The sequence below is a fragment of the Podarcis melisellensis genome, assembly GCF_964234715.1.
Source record: "Podarcis melisellensis genome assembly, chromosome: 3".
Lineage (NCBI taxonomy): Eukaryota > Metazoa > Chordata > Lepidosauria > Squamata > Lacertidae > Podarcis > Podarcis melisellensis.
The window spans coordinates 115,797,275-115,819,090 of record NC_138530.1 but is presented as its reverse complement, the minus strand read 5'-3'; the positions used below and the strand labels follow the sequence as shown (position 1 = coordinate 115,819,090).

Genomic DNA, 21,816 nt, shown 5'->3' with positions numbered 1-21,816 from the left:
GAAGTATTTTGCCGTGCGCGCATGCGCAGAAGTAGCACTTCTGGTAGCGAAAACTACGGCCGGACCTCCAGAACGGAGCCAGTTCACAACCGAAGGTACCACTGTATATTCTAAACAAAGCCATGGCATATCTCTTATGGCTACAGGCACAGTCAAGCACTAGTTAAGGGGGATTTCTAACAGGTGCCCACTGCAGTCAACGCTGGTGCCAAATCCTGTACTTTATGCTGTGGGAAAGAGATGGGAGCTGGACTGACTGGGAGGGAACTGTACTGCTCCATGCATTACTTCTGCTCTGGGCCTAAACAGATGGAGCCCTGAACTCACCCAGCACCCCTGTCCTTGGGCTTTCCTTTGCTCACCTCCCAGAAACAAAATGCGCCCGAGCCTTACCTGAAAAGTAAAGTGTTGAAGTTTCCTTTCTCGGGGTCAAACGCCTGGTTCTCCACTCGAGCCAGCCCAAAGCCAATGACCAGCACGGATAGGGTGAGGGTGAAAAGCCGGGAAACGACGAACACCACTGCCCAAGCATTAAACCTTGTGGAATTAAGCAGGAGACATATTCGACATTTCAAAAGGAGGATACTTGCCATGCCTCTTAGGTGGGCATTTTTAATAATGTATGGGAGCTTTCAAAGACTGTCAAGAGGAAGTAGCGCTTCAGAAGAAATGAAGTGCAGGTTATTTAAGTGGTGCACCCACAAAACAATACACTGAGCTGTAGTCAACTATGTCCTATTCAGAGTAACCTATTGAAATTAACAAAACTATGTTAGTAGTCACTCTTAATTTCAATGGGTCTACTCTGAATAGGGCTGAATGGTGTGTGATTCAACTAGTGAGTCCCGTCAGTAGAAGTTATTCAGCAATTATTTTAGAAGTCTTTCTTTCTTTCTTTCTTTCTTTCTTTCTTTCTTTCTTTCTTTCTTTCTTTCTTTCTTTCTTTCTTTCTTTCTTTCTTTCCACATCTAGAGTATAACAGGAGATGATACTGGAAAGGAGCATCTATTCTTAGAATTCCCCAGACATTTGCTAGTGAGCCTCAGAGGCTGAAAGGAAAGCCATGCTTCACCCACACAGAAGAGCACTTACAGCTTCTCGTTGTTTTCATCTGTGAAGTAGAACAAGCGAGCCATATGGAAAAGGAATTCAGCTACGTACTGCAGCAGCAACAGGATGAGTCCCAGGCGTGTGAGGCTGAAGAAAGGGAAGGACAAGGGTGATTGCGGCAGAAGGGATGAACACCTTTTGAGCCTCCTCTTCCCTCTCCCTAGCATTTTACCCCAAGAATCAAGATTCCTGCTTTGCACGGGGCTGGACTGCGATCATGGAAACTATCAGGCGAATCAACTTTGATTCCAACTCACCCCACTCCTTTCAAAGACCAACGCTGAGTTTTACTGTGCTTTCACCCAGGCCTCTCAATTTTATATGACAGGAACACCAATTGTGAAATTTATAAATCAAGCAAAGTCTCACATATAAAGTATCAAGGTGGTGCAGAACGACATGTGCAGGTACAATGAACCTTAAGATATCATAACAACTATGCAGAGTAATCATAAAAATGATTACTGAAAAAATGAAAACAACTGAATAGGCCTTTGAACGTAAAGAGGTCTTCCAGAGATGCCTGGAAGTTAGCAGTGAGGATACTTGATGAATCTCTGCTGGAACACATTTGCTATGTTTAAATCACTGGGCTAGTCTTGGGAGGAGGCCATGAGCTTTGCTGTGTAGGAAATCAATTCCTCTACCTCCTGCTCAAAGCCTAGAGACTTTGGGGCAAACATGCTTAAAAAAGAAGTGTGTTTTAACACCATTGCAATCATTGTGAAGAAAAAGCAGTTGTCTAGGCCCCTGATCCAATGCCATACCTCCTACCCAAATGGACCCCCCCAACACCACGTCCCCATGCTAAATCCCCTACAGCTGGTTTTGTGTTTTGTTTTTTTGCCCCAGAAGGTGCTGTTTACTGCATAAATAGCCGTGTTAAGCATCCCTTTTAAAAAGCATGACCAGCACTAATACAGTCAGTGGGAATTGTACCCAACCTCTTGGCCTCTTCTCTGATGGCGGTGCTGTTTTGGGCGTGGGACAGGCCTTGGGTCTGACAATTGTCTGACTTTATCTATTCCTTTATTTACTTTATTCAACAGATTTCTAGCCTGCCTTTAAGAATGTCTACTGTCACAACATTGCTGGCATCTGTCTGTCTCGAGAGGCAATGGAGAACGCCTCTGGGGATGAAGTCAAATGGCTGTGTTAGCAGCACCCAAGGGACCTCCCTGGGCTGCAAGCCTGAGCAGTACGTATGGAGGTCCTGGGGTGCCCAGACCACAAGACCCCCTTCTCGGCCTTGCTGAGGTGGCCCAAAGGAAAGCAGAGCAATAGTTTGGCACCAGCTTGGCTGTAGGAGTAGATGGAAGGAGGTGTAGAAGGAACCATCTAACTGTCTTAGGGCTCCACTCCAGATTTGCCTTTTCTTCTCCCAAATATATCCCACAAAGCGGTGGAAGTTTAGGACCACTTTCCCTTCCCCGAGATGGGCTGCCTTCCCAGGTTGGCCAGCCCCATCTGCCCCTCCCTTCCCTCTACAGCACGTGCAGAAACAGCCCTCTTGACCGTTGGACCCACTATGTTTGCAACATAATCGTACAACAAACAACAATATATTATACCCAAAATTAATAAACAAAGGGCTTAGGCAGGTCCTCTTAGAAGACTGGAACCCAAGCCTGCTTTCTTGTAAAGTTTAATTTAAAACCGAAGCAAACTATACAGCTTTGGAGCTGCAGACAGAAAAACGCAGGAACTATTTATTAGGAGTTCCTTTTAACCTGAAGAGAAAGCAGGTGTGCAACATTGCCATGTTGAAGACGGTGGGACCCGCAGCACTTACTTCAAGAGGTATGCTCCAGCTATATGCACTAGATAGAGGCTGATATATTGCAGCTGACGAGGAATCTCTTCCTGCAAAGAAAGGGGAGACCAGAAGAAGCCAATGTGCATCATAAGAGGCAATGACTGGCTGCACCTAACACGGGCGAAGCAGAGCTGGTGCAGTCAAATGCAGGACCTTGGTGCATCTCGCATCAAAGAAATCCGCATGTCAGTACAACACACTGCTGCACTTTCCACAAGGCTTCCGTGGAGAAATTCAAATATGTTAGTGGGAGGGTGTCTTTCACACACCACTAGAACCCGAGTAGGAGAGCAGGAAAAGTGCTTTTCAAGGTATTTTCTACAAATGTGAAAATGTACCGTGGCTTTCCTTGGCCTTAAGAAAAAGCATCAACTTGGAAACTTCTTTATCAGTTTACCGTATTTTTTGCTCTATAAGACGCACCAGACCACAAGACGCACCTAGTTTTTGGAGGAGGAAAAGCCAGAAGCCAGAACAGCAAGAGGGATTGCTGCGGAGTGAAAGCAGCAATCCCTCTTGCTGTTCTGGCTTCTGGGATAGCTGCGCAGCCTGTATTCGCTCCATAAGACGTACACACATTTCCCCTTACTTTTTAGGAGGGAAAAAGTGAGTCTTATAGAGCAAAAAATATGGTAATGTGTGGCTTTCCTTGGCCTTAAGAAAAAACATCAACTTGGAAACTTCTTTATCAGTTTAATATTATTTTAAACATTCATTCAATTATTATTTTTGTATTAAAAAAATTATTTATTTCGCTTTGTATTTAACAACTTTGCTGGTAACAATGGGTGAATGGAATCTCATGTGGACACGCGAGTGGGTTGGCAGAGGAGGGACTGATCTCTCTCGCTCACCCACTGGCTTAAAAAATGCAGGCTAGTAGCTTTTGTGGCCTCATCAGCACAACACCCACCCACCCACCTCTACTGGCCTCCTAAGAACCCTAAGAGAAAGCTAGTTAGGATGATGGTACTCACCTTCCGCACCTTTTGGAAATATAGTTCAGGCAGTGCATGCAGCCAGTAGGACAGCTGGCAAAGGTAGAAAAACTTGACCTGGAACCTAATGTTTTAAAAGAAGACGGGCATTTCTCAAGCATCCACATGAAGCAAAACATTTTTGCCTTTCTCCTTCCTGACTGTGAGGTCCTCCTTTTGAAGCTTAACGGTACAGACGTTTCAGAAACGGAGGATTCCTGAGACTGTCTTAGTGGATGAAAGCCACTAATTGACCCTTGGCAATTGCTGCTGCAAAATATGTTGTGACGAAGGGGGAGAAAGGGAAACGAATCACTTCTGCTAATCTGGTGGGCTCTGGCAGGCGAGGAAGCAGATGGCCACATCCTATCTCTGTGCTGGGTCCCAGGCAGAGATGTGAGTTTGCCAAAGTGGTGCTTTCACGCCTGTGCAGCTGTCGTGAACTGCTGAGAGGCACCGCTAGAGGGATGATAACATGAGCGGAAGCCTGACTTGGTTATAATTCATGCTCAGTGACGACAACTCAGAAATCGGAGGTATCATTGACACATAGACTATGGAAAAACTACACACTGTATTCAAACAATATTTATTTAGGACCCACGGGGCAGCCAAGCATATAGATAGGACTCAGGACTGAGGCTGATGAGACAAAAGAGTTCCAGAATACCTGCGCAGCCTAGCAGAAGAGAGGCCTTGTGGAATCAGGAGAAGCTTGTTTCTAATGAGGGTCTCTGGGGTAACTTTTATGCCTGTTAAGATGCTCTGCTTTACAGTAACACTGAAATGTTCTCAGGATACGGAGGAATTTTATTTTTTTAAAAAAACTGCATACTTAAACTGAGACAAGCAAAACTAACCAAAAGCCAATTTATAAATCTCTAGTGGAATTGCCTTGAAAAAGTATGAATACCAGAGTTGAGAGCAAAATTGTAAATTTATCGTTTCAATTCCTTCATCACCTGCCCAAATTACATTTAAGAGCAGGGTAAGATTGGATGTCACCCACGGTGAGTGATAAAGGTAGTGAGGCCCCATCTGCACAATACACTTAAAGCAGTATCATGCCACTATAAAAAGTCATCGCTTTCCCCAAAGTATCCAGGGACATGTAGTTTGTTAAGGGAACCAAGTGTTGTTAGGAAACTCCTGTTCCCTTTTGAGAACTACGACTCCCAGAGTTCCCTGCAAAGAGGAATCGATAGCTACACCACTCTAGGAATTGTAGCTCACGCTGGGCAGGGGAGGGGGAGGAATGTGGGCCTCTTGACAATTCTCAGCACCCTTAACACGCACCAGTATCTCAAACAGACCTATCAATCATGCCATTATGTGTGCACTTAAATCACCCTTAAAGGAAATGTCATCATTTTCCCTACAATCCTACAGCGGTCAAGGTGTGGTCTGAAAGCACCTGATCTAGGGGTGACCACAGCTTGGCACCTTCAGTTCCACAACAGAAGAAAGGTGAGATATAAAATGTAAGGAAAATAAAACGTAATACTGGGTTTTAGTTCAAGAACCAGACACAATTTCTCAGAATGCATAAGGAACTCCATATGAGTGTAGAATCAACACGATCTTTTTTATCTGGCTGGGTCGAACCTTCCGGAGGGATAGTATTTGAAGCTCCTTTCATAAAACACCCTTCTTGAGATGACATGACGTTATTAATACTGAAGGGGGAAAAGCCTTCAGGGACACAACTGATATATCAGAGAGAATCTAAGGAGTACTTTTCTGGAACTGCAAAGTCGAAAGGTGTGCTTGACCCCAACATTCCTAAGAGAAGTATCAAGATCAGGATTTGCGAACAGACACAAGAGCAGAAAAGCGGACCTGAAGTTTGCTAAGGCTGCTGTCTGCATTACTTGGGAACCAACTTCCTGTGGTTGGGACACAAACCTTTAAGCGCCCAGCAAAATGAGCAGTCCATTCTTCTCCTGCTCTAGACTGCCCCTCCCAACACCTATCGGCAGATGGTTTCCTTTTCCTTGGAAAGGGAAGCAGCCGCAAGAGTTGGCCTCATGGGGAGCAAGACCATTTATGAAGCAGAATTATTGCCCATAGACAGTTTGGAGGTACGAGGACACTCCTACAAGAAAAGTGAAGTTGCCCCATTCCCTAGAATAAAATGGTTGCCTTTAAGCCTAACAACAGAATTCACTACCACAAGTCATAGTGCTTGTTGGCCACTTGGAAAGCTCTAGAAGGAGACGAGATCATCTTGTGGAAGAAAGGCTACCGGTCCTGATGGCTATGTCTTGCCTCCAGTAGCAGAGACCCTATGTCTCTGAATACAAATTGCTAGGGATTCCAGCGCAGGAGAGGAGAAGGCTCTCAAGCTCATGTCCTGCCTGCCCATTGGGGCATCTGGTTGGCCACTGTGAGAACAAGATCCTGGAGCAGAGAGGTCTTTGGCAGGAGCCAGCAAGGCCACCTCAGGTTCTTACGGACAAGGATTAAGCTTGCAATATCAGCATCGCACACAGGAGGGGGCTGCAGGATCACTTCTGGCCGGTTTGAAGATGCAACTGAAGTACTCAATTCACCCTTATTCCTGATATCACTCACTCCTGACCTCAGATAAACCAACAAGGAAGGAAGTGGTTGTACTCTGTGGCTACTTACGGGAGATTAACATGAGGGTAGTTCTCCCACAGACTCTTGGGGTTTGATAAGTATCCTTCCTGAAATGAAGGAAGACACACAAAGTAAGAGAGGGAGTGGGGAAGAAAGGTGAGTTAGCAGCGAAGTCTGGCTAAACAACAGTCACCCAAGTCCCCATCGCCTCTGCTAAAGTTGATACATCTAGGTGACAATTGCAAGCTATTGCGGAAGACTCTGTGCAAAATATAGACACCTTTTCTTTGTACAATAAGCAAAAGGTGGGGAAGTTCTTTCTACGACAAGGGTGGGGAACCTGCGACCCTCCAGATGTTGTTGGACTACAACGCCCAGACTACCTGGCAAGGCCGGCAGGGGCTGATGGGATGCAGAGTTCAGCAACAAATGGAGGGCCACAGGTTGTGCAGCCTGGATTTTCAGCAACAGCAGATGAGTGGGGTTGGTTGTTGGCCTCTGTCTGTCTTGAGGGACAATGGAGTGGCATCTGGGGACGAAGTCAAACCACTGTGTTAGCAACACCAAAGTGACCTCCCTGGGGCTCAAGTCTTGGCAGCGTGTCTGGAGGTCTTGGGCTGTCTGGATAACAAGACTCCCCTCTTGGTCCCTGTGATGTGGTCCAAAGGGAAGCAGAGCAATGTGTTTGGCCCTAGCTTGGCTGCAGGAGTTGCCGGAAGGAAGCATACAGGATGCCATCCAACTGTCTTAGGGACTCCACTCTAGATGAGCGTAGGGTTTACTCCTGAGCCTTTTCTTCTCCTGAAGATATCCTGCAAGGCAGTGGAAGTTTCAGTGTTTTTCCTCCTCCTAGATGGGCAACCTTCCTGGGTTGATGAACCCCATCTGTCCCTCATTTCCCTCTGCAAGCAGCATGTGTGGAAGCTGCCTTCTTGACTGCTGGACCCACTCTGGGTCTCGTCTGCTCAATCTGCCACAGCTTGACTTTGCATGCAGGGGAAGTCCCTAACTCACCAATGGTTTGAGACCAGGGTATTGAAACAGGAAAGACACGCCCCCTCCAATACACACACAAATGCAAATCCCAACACTCAAAGTTCAGAATATGAAAGTCAGATGCAGAATGAAACCGTAAAACAGCTGCAGAGGACGGAAGTGGCTGCTGGGCAAAACTCGAGTTTCAGGGCTCAGAGAATTCTCCTTCAGCCAGGCATCATCAGCTCTGGCACAGAAACAGCTTGAGATGTTTACTCAGGAGACAAGAGGCCCTGCTTAAGCAACCTGGGCATAAAGGGGTGTGATGGGGAGGGAGAGAAGCTTGGCTGACAAAGCCTCTTAGATAAAAGTGATCCTGCTGCTTCTTTCTCGAGGCAGATGGGCTGAAGAGAAGGTTTGAGAAATGGAACCAGGTCCCCAATTCACCCCCACCTCTCCTTCTGAAGGTCCCCCCAAGGCTCAGCTGCAGGGAAGTATCTGCCCCCCTCAAAAGTGCCATTTGCAAATAGATTTAAACCAAAAAAATTCCTTCCAGTAGCACCTTAAAGACCAACTAAGTTAGTTCTTGGTATGAGCTTTCGTGTGCATGCACACTTCTTCAGATACACACGAAAGCATGCACACGAAAGCTCATACCAAGAACTAACTTAGTTGGTCTTTAAGGTGCTACTGGAAGGAATTTTTTTGTTTTGACTATGGCAGACCAACACGGCTACCTATCTGTAAGTAGATTTAAACCAGCAACACTGTGATCAATTTCCCACACATTTCAAGATGAGCCCAGCCCAGTACCTCTACCAAAGTCATTCAATGTAAAAGCCATAACTGGTATGGTTATGATGCAACTGGAGTTCCAGCAAGCGAGCTGGCATTCGTTATTTTCCCATCCTCGGAGGCAGCGGCAGGCCATGTATCTGAGAAGACCAAAAGCACTGGCTGTACTCAGTGATGCAAGCCGAGTGCTTGTCCTCTGGTCTGTGCCACAACCCATGTGGAAATGGACCCACGGGGAGATGCGTAGCAACAGGAAAAAGCAGCAGCTAGTAGTCTGATGGCACTGCAGGCAGCAACACCCAAGGAGACTTCCTTAAGGAACAAGGTCACATTGACTTCCTTTGCTTTGCAGATAGGCTCACTGCCTGTCACAATGGCCATGGAAGGAAGTAATTCAGAATTGGGCCTTTTGTGGTTAGTGGAGGTTTGTCTTGAAGCTAAGATATCTGCCATACGGAAGTCAACTGTAACAGGAAGCTCAAGAAGCAGGGTCAAATGAGGATCCCGTGCGATTAACAATGGTGGCCTCTCAGACTGCATTGCTGAAAGAAATGACACCACAGTGTCATTCAAGAAGGACACTGACAAACTGGAACGTGTCCAGAGGAGGGCAACCAAAATGGTCAAAGGCCTGGAAACGATGCCTTATGAGGAACGGCTAAGGGAGCTGGGCATGTTTAGCCTGGAGAAGAGGAGGTTAAGGGGTGATATGATAGCCATGTTCAAATATATAAAAGGATGTCACATAGAGGAGGGAGAAAGGTTGTTTTCTGCTGCTCCAGAGAAGCGGACACGGAGCAATGGATCCAAACTACAAGAAAGAAGATTCCACCTAAACATTAGGAAGAACTTCCTGACAGTAAGAGCTGTTCGACAGTGGAATTTGCTGCCAAGGAGTGTGGTGGAGTCTCCTTCTTTGGAGGTCTTTAAGCAGAGGCTTGACAACCATATGTCAGGAGTGCTCTGATGGTGTTTCCTGCTTGGCAGGGGGTTGGACTCGATGGCCCTTGTGGTCTCTTCCAACTCTATGATTCTATGATTCTACAGTAGGAGAAGTCTGCCTTGGGGCAAAACAACCCAAGAAGCCATTCTCTAGGACAGCCTTTCTCGACCTTGGGATCCCAGATGTTGTTGGCCTACAACTCCCATCATCCCTGACCACTGGTCCTGCTAGCTAGGGATGATGGGAGTTGTAGGCCAACAACACCTGGGAAGCCTGCATATCAGAAAACCCCACCCCGGTATCTGGGGTGACTGCAGAAAGTAACCAGAAACCCCAGATTCATTTTAGAACATTTGTGCTCCCTTGTGTTCAAGGTGCAAAAGGGATTGGTAGGAAAAATATATAAACTGCTTAGAAAATCAGTGTACAGAATAATCATCAATGATATACAAATTCAAATTGAAAAGTATGAACAAAGTTATATATCCGGACAGTTCTTGTAGAACAGGGGTGTCAAACTCAAATTCATTGGGGGCCGCATCAGCAGTTTGGTGACCCTCAAAGGGCCGGTTGTATCGGCCTAAAATATTTGAGCAGGCTGAGACCCCCGAAGTTGATGGGCTTTGACATTTAAATGGGGTGTGTGTGGCATGTGATAAATTATGTGAGGTTCGAGCTGGTCTTTGACCAGTAATAAATTATGATGATGAGGATGATGATGTGAGGTGGGGCCTACCTGCCCCCCCTCAATATTTTATTCAGGCAGACACCCCTGTTATGAAAGATTACTAAAGTCTGCCCCTGTGGTGATGTATCATAACTTTGTGCAGGCCCAGTCTGAGGGCACCTTTACCGGCCTGCGTTTTGTGGCTGGGGCTTGTCTGTGCCTTCTCTTCCTTCTCCACCTGTTGCTGCCTCCTCCCTGTGCCAGGCGCTGGTGGGGGGGGGAGATGTGCCGGTTGCACCCCAGTTTCTGAGGGGGGGCAATGCTGCTTGTTCCTCCCTCTGCTTTTCAACACTGCAATATATCGCTACCGTATCACAACATCACTATCACTATGTTAAAAAGTTGGTATCGTCTGATTTTAGGGGCTGAGGGGCTTACTCAGTACGGACAGGGGCACTCCTAGGAATTTATTGGATTTCAGATCCCATTGAGGGGGGCCAGGGGCAGACTTTGGTAATATGGCATCCACCCTGAGTGAGGACAAAATTTGGTGCCCCGCCCCCCAATAGAATAAATAAGCATCGTTATCATTATTTTGTGCTCCCTTGGCTCGGGGCGGGTGAGGCGCCTGCACGGCACCAGATCTGGCGTTGGTGGAGGAAGCAAATTTCCACGACGGACCGAGCTGCCCCTGTGGATCCTGCTGCCTGAGGCAGCCACCTCCCCTTGTCCGTGGCAAGCTGAGGCGGAGGAGGCGCCGGGCGCGGGGCTCCCATCCACTTGCTCTGGCGCGCCCGCTGCAACCCTGCTGCCAGCAGCCATCAGGGAAGGCGGCCGGCCAGGCTCCGGGGCTCGGTGGGGCCGGCCGGCAGAGGGCGGCGCTGCGCCTCGCCTGGGCGTGGAAGCCCTGCTGGCACGTTGTTTCCCACACTGTGCGTCCGCGGCACGCTCCCGCCTCCATCTCGGCTCCCTCCCTCCTGTCCTCCGCCTCCGTGCCTCGCCTGCCAGACTCGCATCCCTGCCCGGTGGCGCAGCGGAGGCCGAGCATGGCGCCAGCAGCAGCAGCTGGGGCGCGGAGGAGCGTCCGGCCGGGCAGCTCCGCTCTGCTTGCTGCTCGCGCTGGGCACCTCCTGGGCAGCACGCCTGCCGGACCGGCCGCCAGAGACGCGGCCGCCCACGGGACGAGGTGGGCGGCCTGCGGGGTTGCGCCGGCAGGGGACCTCCGGAGGCGGCCTCTCTGCTCACCACCTCCTTCGTGCTGAAAGGTGACGCGGCTGAAAGGCGATGGTGCACTGGACGGGCGAGAACAGCAGCGAGAACGACAGCTACACGGGCCACATGACGAGGTCTGGCGGGCCGGATTCGGCCTGCGGGCCTTGTGTTTGACACCCATGTCGTAGAAAGAGGAAAGTTTTTAACAGGCATCTAAAACAGTTCTGCAAGTTTACCTGCCTAACTGTAAGTTCCAAGGGGGGAGAGGGCGATTCAAAGCAGCGGTGCTGCCACACTGAACTATAGACTCCTCACAGATACAGAATGAACCAGTATATGGCATGCATAGGAGTCCAAGTTCTGCAGATCATAATGTTTGCGTGAGCAAGGTGGTCCTTCATGTAATCTGGTCCTAAACTGTTAATTTTTTTTATATACTAACAATAAAACCTGAGATGTGGCCCAGTGTGAACTTTAATTTTAAAAAATTGCACACATACAGATTTAAAACTGGCTGAGGTCCATCACAGAGCCAGATTTTGAATTTCTATACCAAAATACTTGTTTTGGTATGTCATACAATTCCCACTTTGGGTTCAGAATGTGACCTGAATAGCAAGTGGACATCAATACACTTTTCAAAGTCAGCAGTGTATGTAGGGAGAGTTTGAACCATTCCCTCTAAGTCCTACCAGCAGACTCACATCCTGAATTAAGAGGTGCTTTCAATAAGGTGACCCTGTTTGGCCACTCCCTGTAATGTGATCACATGTGCGCAAAGAGCAAGAGCAGAGAAAGCAAGCTGCACCCCCCATGTATAAATTCACGTCCCATCTTTCTAAAGGAAGCTTACCGTTGCCAGTACATATAAGCACCAGGCCATGGAGGCAATATGAAACGCTACCAGCTGCCCAGATTCATTGAACTTGCTGTGCTTGATCTTGGAAAGGTGGAGCCTCCGGTTGATTTTCTAGAAGAAAACAAAAATTCAGAAAGAAGGGAAGAAAAAACCAAAGCATCCTACGTTCTCAAGACACAGTAGCTCAAAGCTTCTTTTTGGCATGTGACTATGCCAGCCCTGGAAAGTTCAAATCAGGTGATCAGAGGATACCAAAAAAGGGTCCACCAGATGTTTTGACTTGGCTTAATAACCAGCAGCCATTATTTGTGGGTGCAGTCAGTCCACCCTAAAATGCAAAACGAGACAAGGCCCAGTGAAGGAAGAAGGAGAGAGCAACGCCACAAAAGCCTGAAGACGTCAGAGGGACCCCAAAAGGAGAAGACTGAAAAGAAAAGAAAATCTCACCCAACCTCAGGAACAAGCAGAAGCAGACCTGGGAAGGCAACTGACTTGTTCCAGCCAGGAAAGAAGAAAGAAAGAAAGAAAGAAAGAAAGAAAGAAAGAAAGAAAGAAAGAAAGAAAGAAAGAAAGAAAGAAAGAAAGAAAGAAAGAAAGAAAGAAAGAAGACTTGAAAGTTAAGAGAGGGAAGTTATAGTTGTCACAATGACACAAGTTCACATTCTTCAGTCCCACAGTTTGGCAAAAGCTGAATGAGAAACAAAGCGTAACATTCCTCTTCAAGTCCATTTCACCTTCTAGAAAACGGGACTAAATACTTTCCTGGTGCCATGGGGCCACTGTAAAAAGCAACTGTAAATCTGAAATGTTCTACTGCCCACAGCACAAGGGAGCGGTGTAGGTATTGGCTAGCTTGTATGAAAAGCAAGACTTACGTCCAAGGCATACTCCTGCACCACAGCATGCAGAATTATTGCTATGAAGATGTAGAAGAGGATTGTGACCAAATCCTTCAGCCCGTAGTGATAGAGAACAATTTCACCATCTGAAGAAGAGGAGTGGGGTAAGGGAGGAAGAGATTGACATTAAAGAGTTAAGCTGAGAAGCCATATAGGGATCAAACTTTTAAAGGCACCCGCTAAGTGGCAGGATCTACGTAACAAAGAATTAGCTCAAATGTTGGCAAGAAGCAGAAAGAGACCACCATTAGCGTAGAAGAACTGAATTTAACCAGAATGCAGAGCAGATGTGGACAGTTCAACACACACACACACACACACACACACACACGTTTACATCTTCTTCCCACCCATCGGCAGCAAAGGTGGTTGGTTCTCTGAGAGCCTGTTTGCATGATGTGTTATTCTGAGATAAGTGTCCCATGAACTCCCTTCATCCTCGGATTTATTGCCACGTTCCTTGGAGGCAGGGGGGTGTCAATCAGAAGGTGAAGTGGTTCAGAGGACCCTGGGAAGACCAAGGGACCTCAACTCACCTATTTTTCATGACTGTGGATGGGTCAAGATCACAGTTCCATAGCGAAACACAGTGACCTGCGAATGACCCAAGACAGTTAGCAGCAGAATCCAGCTCAGGACTGCTTCTCAGTTTACATTTGTCCCTTGTGTATGGATGCACCAGAACAGATACACAACTCATGTCAGCTGTGAATGGAGGGTGTACATTGACATTACAACTTTCTTGTCATGACATATAGAACAGGGTTGCCATATGTCTGGATTTTCCTGGACATGTCCAGGATTCCAAGGACAAAATTACCATCCGGGGGGATTTTTAAAAAACTCGGCATGATGTCTGGGTTTTTGCAAACAGAACCAAGAAGCTCAACAACTTGCAATCCTAATATAGAAGCAGCGGCACAGAACCACTGGAAGGAAGGAGGGGGACCTTGGGGGGTCACAGAGTGCAGGATCTGTAAAGAGGGATGTGATTGCAGCATCACCAACAGATGGGCTCCCAGGTTCTGCTTAAATACCTCCAGCGAAGGAGAGCCCCCCACCTTCCAAGGGAGTCAAGCAGCTCTCATCTTTAAGAGGCTTCTCTCTCCTAATATTTAGCCAAAATCTATTTCCCTACACTGGTTCTAATCCTGTTCTCTGGAACAAAGGGAACATGCCTGCTCATCTTCCGTGCGACATTTGAAGATGACTGTTGTGTCTCCCCTGACAGTCTAAACTCAGCTTTTTCAATCATTCATCACAGGACTTGGTGTTGAGACCCTTCGCCTTCTTGCTGTCCTACTCTGAGCACACTGCAGTTTGTCGATGCCCTTCTTAAAACTCTTGCGCCCGAACGTAAGAAGAGTCCTGCTGGAGCAGACCAAAGGCCCATGTAGTCCAGCGTCCTGTTCTCACAAAGGCCAACCAGGTGCCTATGAGAAGCCAGCAAACAGGACCTGATCGCAACCCCACTTGGTCCTCCTGTGATTCCCAGTGCCTGAAATTCAGAGGCCCAGTGCCTCTGACAGCGGAGGCAGAAACAGAGCTCTCAGGGTACATAGCCACTGAGAGCTTTGTCCTCCATTTATCTGTCCCATCCTCTTATAAATAATCCAAATTGGCAGCCAACCATTGACACTTGTGGGAGGGAATGCCATGGTTTAACTATGTGCTGTCTGAAGTGCTTTTCTGGGGGTGTCCTGAATCTTCCAACAGTTTCATTGAATGTTCCTTAAGTATTGAGAGAGGGAGGAAAAAATTACCCATCCACTATCTCCACAACAGGCTTGATTCAACGACATCACTTCTTACTCGCCTTTTCTATAAAATAAAAAGCCCCAAACATTTGAACCTTTCCCCATACAGAGGTCCTCCATTCCCTTCGTCATTTTGCTTGGTCTTTTCTTGCCCTCTTCCAGTTCTGCAGGATCCTCTTTGAGGTGAGACAACTAGAACTGCACACAGCATTCCAGGTGAGCTCACGCCATGGATTTGCACGAAGCTGTTATCATATTGGGAATTTTTAAAACCCCTTTCCTAATGATCCCTAGCACAGAATTTGCCCGTTTCACAGCTGCCACACTCTGGGTCGACATCTTTGAGAAGCTAGCAGCTATGACCCTAAACTCTCGTACCTGGTTGTCACCCCATGTTCACACCCCATGAGCATGTATGTGAAACTAGATTTGGTTTTGGCCCAGTGTGCCTCACTTTGAACTTGCTTACATTGAATTGCATTTGCCATTTTACTGCCCATTCTCCCAGTTTGGAGGGATCATTCTGGAGTGTTTCAGAAGAGGAATGTCCAAAGGAAAACAGGCAGGACCCAATGCCTATTCATGACCTGAACACAGCACTTCTGATGGTGGAGTCTAGAAATGCATTAGCCTTATTGGCTGCCCTGTTGCACTGCTGACTCACGTTTAAGGCTGCCTGCATCCCAATGTTCTAGTCTGTCAAGAGCGCTTTAACTCTTGACTCCGTATGATGTTAGCTACCCCTTCCAGCTTTTTGTACATGTGACAAACATCCTCTCAACATGTCAGCTGTAAAAATGTCCTCTAAGTGGGTCTAGGACAAAGCCCTCAAGCATCCAAGTTACTTCCACATTTGTGTCTTGCACCTTGAAGAGTAGTGATTTAAAGGTGTGTCCCCCCCCACTCACAACAGGCATGAGGTATGCATATTTTGTAGTCTGGTATCCTAAGGGACGTAGGTGGCGCTGTGGGTTAAAGCACAGACCCTAGGACTTGCCGATCAGAAGGTTGGCGGTTTGAATCCCTGTGACGGGGTGAGCTCCCATTGCTTGGTCCTGCCAACCTAGCAGTTCGAAAGCACATCAAAATGCAAGTAGATAAATAGGTACCACTCCGGCGGGAAGGTAAACGGTGTTTCCATGTGCTGCTCTGGTTTGCCAGAAGTTGCTTAGTCATGCTGGCCACATGACCCGGAAGCTGTACACCAGCTCCCTCGGCCAGTAAAGCGAGATGAGCGCCACAATCCCAAAGTCGGTCACGACTGAACCTAATGGTCAGGGGTCCCTTTACCTAAGGTAAAAGTGGGAAGTGCCTTTGGAGCCCCCTTGGTTCTTTATTGCAGGGTGTTAACATTACAAACCAGGGATAATTATCTGAACCCTGTAGCCCCTGCATGAGCAACTGAGGTCCCTAGATTAATGTGCACTTTTTTGTTGCGCAAATAGTAGCCATGGGGAAGTCTGAGAAGGTGGTGGTGAGAAAATTCAACTTTTACTACCTCCTAAGTCTGTTGTTTGCATTTCAAAGGAAGCCTCCATTGAGACCCATCTCGTCTCAGAATTACTGTCACCAGCCTGGAGATATTAAATTGGTAACACGGGCAGCTAAGTTTATACTGCGATGCCCCAACAGAGCAGACCGTACAATCTCAGTGCATAGACAGACAGAAACCCTCAGTCTCCAGGGTTGCTAATCTAGCTCTTTGCATCAGCACGCGGATCATTTGAATATGAGGCTCAGGTTGTCATGTGAGTCAGACCTAAAGCATTTGTATGTCTGAGGCAAGCATCCAGAGCCAGCCCACACTCCGTTTCTAGAAGAGCTGTGGTTCAGGGCACATGCCAAAGACCCCAGCAACAGCGAGGCACATCGTGAAGTGGGTGACTCAAGCTGGGTATTTCCACAGCTGCGAAAGGAAGGCCTCAGGGAGCACCTCCGTTTGGAAGTGCTTTATGAGCACACAGGCGATGCCGCTCTAAGTTCAAACAGGGCCTTCTTAGTGAAATATTTCTCTCTCTCTTTTTTTTCTTCCCTTGGATAATGAGCATGGCCCCTTAAGTCTCCAAGTGGCGCAGAGAACTGTGGGACCTCTTGCCTCTCCCCTCCGCCTGCCTGCAACCACTTTTCCTCACCTCCTGGGGCAAAGAGCTGGGCAGGCTTGCCATAGCGCAGGCGAGGAGGAGGAAGGGTGCCAGGAGGACCTGAGAAGGGCAATGCCCCGGGTGGCCATTTGTGGGAGCAGAAGCTTCCCCTGGGGTGGTACTGCTGCACTCCCATTTTCCTGCTCTTGCCATTTTGCTTCGTCTTGTGGTTTTAGCTTATTGTTCTCATCAACTGTGCATTGTTTATAAATACGGCATTTCACATGACGTGTCCTGGAACCACAGACATCATTCTCAGCCTCAAGGAGTTGCTGCATGTTTTGTGCAAACACACGTTAGAAGCCTAATGCTGGCTTTTCGCTAGAAAGCAGCTTCCGGGGAGGGGACTGTGGCCGAGAGGAAAGAATGCTTAACCCTTTCTTCAGTCCATCTGTTTCCCTGCTCCATATCAGTACCCCAGTAGGTTTTCCTATGGCACACACATACACACAAATTTTGAAAACCCACAAAACCAGGGCCAGGGAGGAACAACCTGGAGTGGAGAATTGATGGGCTTACGAAAGGGGTTGTTCAGCCTTCCATGTAAACAGCTCCTCTGCTTTCAGTCTCACCCATGCAGAGCTGCTTCACCAAAATGAAAACTGCAGAGAGCTTGACATGTTCCTACTGTGTAGTCTAGCCGCAGACACCAGATAATAATAATAATAATAATAATAATAATAATAATAATAATAATAATTTATTTATACCCCGCCCATCTGGCTGGGTTTCCAACAAAACACTAAAATACAATAACCTATTAAACATTAAAAGCTTCCCTAAACAGGGCTGCCTTCAGATGTCTTCTAAAAGTTTGGTAGTTATTTTTCTCTTTGACATCTGGTGGGAGGGCGTTCCACAGGGCAGGTGCCACTACTGAGAAGGCCCTCTGCCTGGTTCCTTGTAACTTGGCTTCTTGCAGCGAGGGAACCGCCAGAAGGCCCTCGGCACTGGACCTCAGTGTCCGGGCAGAACGATGGAGGTGGAGACGCTCCTTCAGGTATACTGGACCGAGGCCGTTTAAAGGTCAGCACCAACACTTTGAACTGTGCTCAAAAAGGTACTGGGAGCCAGTATAGGTCTTTTAAGACCGGTGTTATGTAGTCTCAGCGGCCGCTCCCAGTTACCAGTCTAGCTGCCGCATTCTGGATTAGTTGTAGTACCTTCAAAGGTAGCCCCACATAGAGCGCATTGCAGTAGTCCAAGCGAGAGATAACTAGAGCATGCACCACTCTGGTGAGACAGTCTGCAGGCAGGTAGGGTCTCAGCCTGCGTACCAGATGGAGCTGGTAAACAGCTGCCCTGGACACAGAATTGACCTGTGCCTCCATGGACATCTGTGAGTCCAGAATGACTCCCAGGCTGTGCACCTGGTCCTTCAGGGGCACGGTTACCCCATTCAGGACCAGGGAGTCCTCCACACCCGCCTGCCTCCTGTCCCCCATGTTACTGCTCAGATATTCATAGGAGGAGGTTGGAAACCATCTAATAAAAAAAATAAACCGAACACACTGAAACCTTTATGACGACATGTTGACAATAGGGTGGGAAAGGTTGCGGGGGGGGGGGGGAGTCCCTCACTTTTCCAGAAAAAGATAAACATCTGGCCTGAGAGCTGGAGGAGGAAAGGGGACATAAAATAAGCATTCCTCTGTCTCCTTTTATGTCACAACCCATTCCCAACATGCAGGGCTTGTTAACAAATTTCTGGGGTGAGGCAACCAAGCACGGGTGGTAGGGGGTGCTTTCATGCCCCCTGTGGAGGGCCACAGATTCCCTCACCATGCGGTTATAATAATAATAATTTTATTATTTATACCCTGCCCATCTATGGGATAAATGGAGGGAGAGCAAGGCCCACAGGCGATATAATCACAAGGAAGCTGGACTGTCATGGTGGTGACACAAACCTAGCTAATGGGAAATCCAGGGCTCATAGCTTGCAGGCCACCAAACAGGGTTTAATACCACCAAAGTGCTACCAAGGTATGCATAGGCTGCCTTACCTGCTGTAGGCACACTGACGTTGTACTGAGGTAAGATGAACAAGAAGGCAGTCTTGGCTGTGACCTGTAAAGACAAAGTAAGTTGCTCTATTAGTTTGCACGGAAGTCCAAATGGAAATCTTTTTGTCGCAGGCAGCTTGTGGGTCCCACCATCACAACAAAAGGGTGCTACCACAGTGATAACCCTATCCTACTACTCCAACATCCTCGACAGGAAGGACTCCACTGCAAATTATTTTGAAAAGCGAGAAGTTAAATTCACTTTTCCTGCAAGTGAACACAAATATGCGAGACTGCAGAAACATAGGAAACCAACTTGGAGCCTGCCATAGCTTTTGGACTGCAGCTGCGATCGGCCCCAGCTCACCCGGCCAACAGACAGGGCTGGTGGGCATTGTGGCCCAAAGCATCTTGAGGGCACAAGGTTGGCTACCCCTGTTGCAGATGTGCTTCCTGCTTCCAGGAGACAGAAGTGCTGCTGCCTGAGCTTCAAGTTTCTATGCTTTTTTTTGGTGAATGACTGAATCTGTATGTGCCTAGAATTTCCTCCAGGTGGGATAATTCTTCCGCTACCTCATCTCTAAAGAAGAGCGTTTGCCACTGGTCTCCTTTTCCCCAAGCCAGGCTTAAGTGCTTGAGCTGAAGAAAAACCAGGGGACCAGTAAAGCCCTCCTGCCAGGGTAGGGCAGCTAAAAAAATCAGCACCCCAAGCTTGTCTGGTCATTGCATGATGGGGGAAGACTGTCCTACAAAACTACTGCCTGCTATGCAGCTGTTGAGGAGGCAAAAGGCCCTGTTGAAAGCTGTAGAGCATCCAATTCATTCCGAACCAAAGAAGAGGGGACAAATTACCCCAAGATTTCCAGGTCCCTGAGGATAAACATCAGAAGAGGCAGATGGGAATCCAAGCATGGGTTAAGGCATAGAGGCTAGCAAGGATATGAAGAAGGAAGTTAGTCAAGCAGAGCCAAGATAAATAAGGAGTTTGTAGCTAGGAAGCATCAAGCGGAAAAAATGAAGGCAAGTATTAGCCGCCGGTTCCTCACTGTATACCCATTATGTCAAGTATGCACTCTGGGTGAAATATAGCTAAAAATCTTGAAACAGAAGAAAGCACAACCTTCAGCAGCCAAGGGGTGCAGATGGACATCGAAAAGGCACTGGCTTAAAATTCAGAGCGGAAGAGGGACTTTAAATGAAGTTCATTTGCAGAACGGAGGAGGAGTTTGCCTTTCTGCTATGGACGTTGCAGTAAAAAGCAGCCCGTCTTGGAGAAAGGACCGCAGCAGCTGGAACTGGGCCCAATACAAACAAAATCAATGAGTCACCCACTGGGAAAGAATTACACAGGCAAGAACAAATACTAATAATAATAATAACCAGGAGACTGAAGCCTATAGCAGTTGTGTCTATGTTTGTTGGGAAGGGAAGGGAAGTAAACAGCTACATTACTAGAAAGCAGAACTTGCAACAGCTAGGCATGGCTCACTTTCTTGATCTGGCAGGGAGAGATGGGGGGAAGTAGCAGCAGGCCAGGCAAAATTTAGCTCTTGCAACTGCAGTCACAGCAAACAGGGCACAGAAATAGGGAGACAATATGCAGGGATAGGGTTCTCCTGGTGCAGACTGCTGAACTGAACAGAACCTGATCAATAGCCAATTTTACCACTGAAGTGAAATACTGTCCTCTTCTACACTGGTCACGAAGCCCACAAGATATTCTGCACTTGTAAGTACAGATTAACTGAAACACAATTTTATTGATTTTGGGGTCTTCTGCATCTTCCCCGTCTACCAGCGTTTTCAAGAAGAGGTCCTAAAATAGAGTATCTCCTTATCATTCAGTTGTGTGTTTTCTTTCTGTCTCTCTTACCAGAGAAGAAGAAGAAGAAGAAGAAGAAGAAGAAGAAGAAGAAGAAGAAGAAGAAGAAGAAGATGATTTACTGGTTGCTTTTTCTTGCCAAAGGCAATTCAAAGCCCCTCACACAACTAGAAGACCCCAAAGAAACAAAACCCCACATATACAATAAAAGCACACACAAAAAAAACTACTTTTTGGTTTTGCTTGTTCTACATTCTTCCCACCAGTGGTTCTTTACTCTTCTAGCAGTACAGGGAGATAACTTCTCGCTGAGTGGCTTGCATGACACAGAAAGCCCAGCCTTGTCCAAGGCTCCTAAAGGGGGCAGCCGGCAGCCACTCTGCTTCTTCCCATTTTGCTGCCACTCTGCATGTGTGTGTGTGTGTGTGTGTGTGTGTGTGTGTGTGTGTGTCTGTGTGTGTGTGTGTGTGTGTGTGCATGAGTGAGTGAAAGAGAGAGAGAGAGAGAATTTCAGTTATAGACAATAAAGTTATAGAAAATAAAGTGATGAAAAAACAAAGAAAAGAAGAGGGAGAAAAAAGTGCATTAAATACAACAAGAAAAAATAATAGAAAACAGTAAATATGATCAGTTACATTTCCATAAATTATAATGCAGATATATAAATACTACTATTGTCCAAATACATGTATGACAAGGAGTATCCCTTCTGTATTCCTCATAATTTGCCTGTGGGGATGTTAACACATCTTCCTAGAAATCCTTTCTTCACCCCACATGATTCAGTGCATTCATTGCCTTGTCGCTTTCCAAACCACAAAAAACCCTGCAGGCTTGAAACCACGTTAACTGGGCAGTTCCAGGACGCCCTTGAATCCTGTCAAATACATTAGGCTGTAGTCAACTAAGTCCTGCTCAGAGTAGACCCACTGAAATTAATGAACCTACGTTACTCATATAATGGGACTATTCTGAATAGGCTAGTGTGGAATACCATCCTGACAGTTTGAAGACACTCATCGCTCAGATGTGTTGTGCAACCCAGGTCAGTATTTGCAATGAAACGAAATGAGCAAAAGGCAAGAGGTATCCACGGAATGATGCTACAGATTTAATGATTTCTATATTACACATATTGAACACTGTTATGAGTGTAATTTATTGCAATATCTCTCTTATGCATCACCCCCCCACTGCCATTAAGATTTACAGTTGTATATAAAATTGGGGGGGGGGTGTGTCAAAGTTTATCTG

The 21,816-nt window shown here is 47.1% G+C and overlaps 1 protein-coding gene across 1 annotated transcript in view; it reads right to left on the bottom strand.

The window, feature by feature from the left end:
* Window positions 1–21,816, bottom strand: part of TRAM2 (translocation associated membrane protein 2) — a 46,354-nt gene that overhangs the window by 7,212 nt on the left and 17,326 nt on the right. Inside the window, exons 2-9 of the mRNA XM_081906473.1 lie at window positions 18,741–18,804; window positions 12,813–12,922; window positions 11,932–12,048; window positions 6,535–6,593; window positions 3,904–3,988; window positions 2,903–2,973; window positions 1,093–1,197; window positions 394–537 (exon numbers count right to left, since the gene is read on the bottom strand). Coding sequence (XP_081762599.1) covers window positions 394–537; window positions 1,093–1,197; window positions 2,903–2,973; window positions 3,904–3,988; window positions 6,535–6,593; window positions 11,932–12,048; window positions 12,813–12,922; window positions 18,741–18,804 — 755 coding nt within the window. The remainder of the gene's footprint in view (window positions 1–393; window positions 538–1,092; window positions 1,198–2,902; window positions 2,974–3,903; window positions 3,989–6,534; window positions 6,594–11,931; window positions 12,049–12,812; window positions 12,923–18,740; window positions 18,805–21,816) is intronic.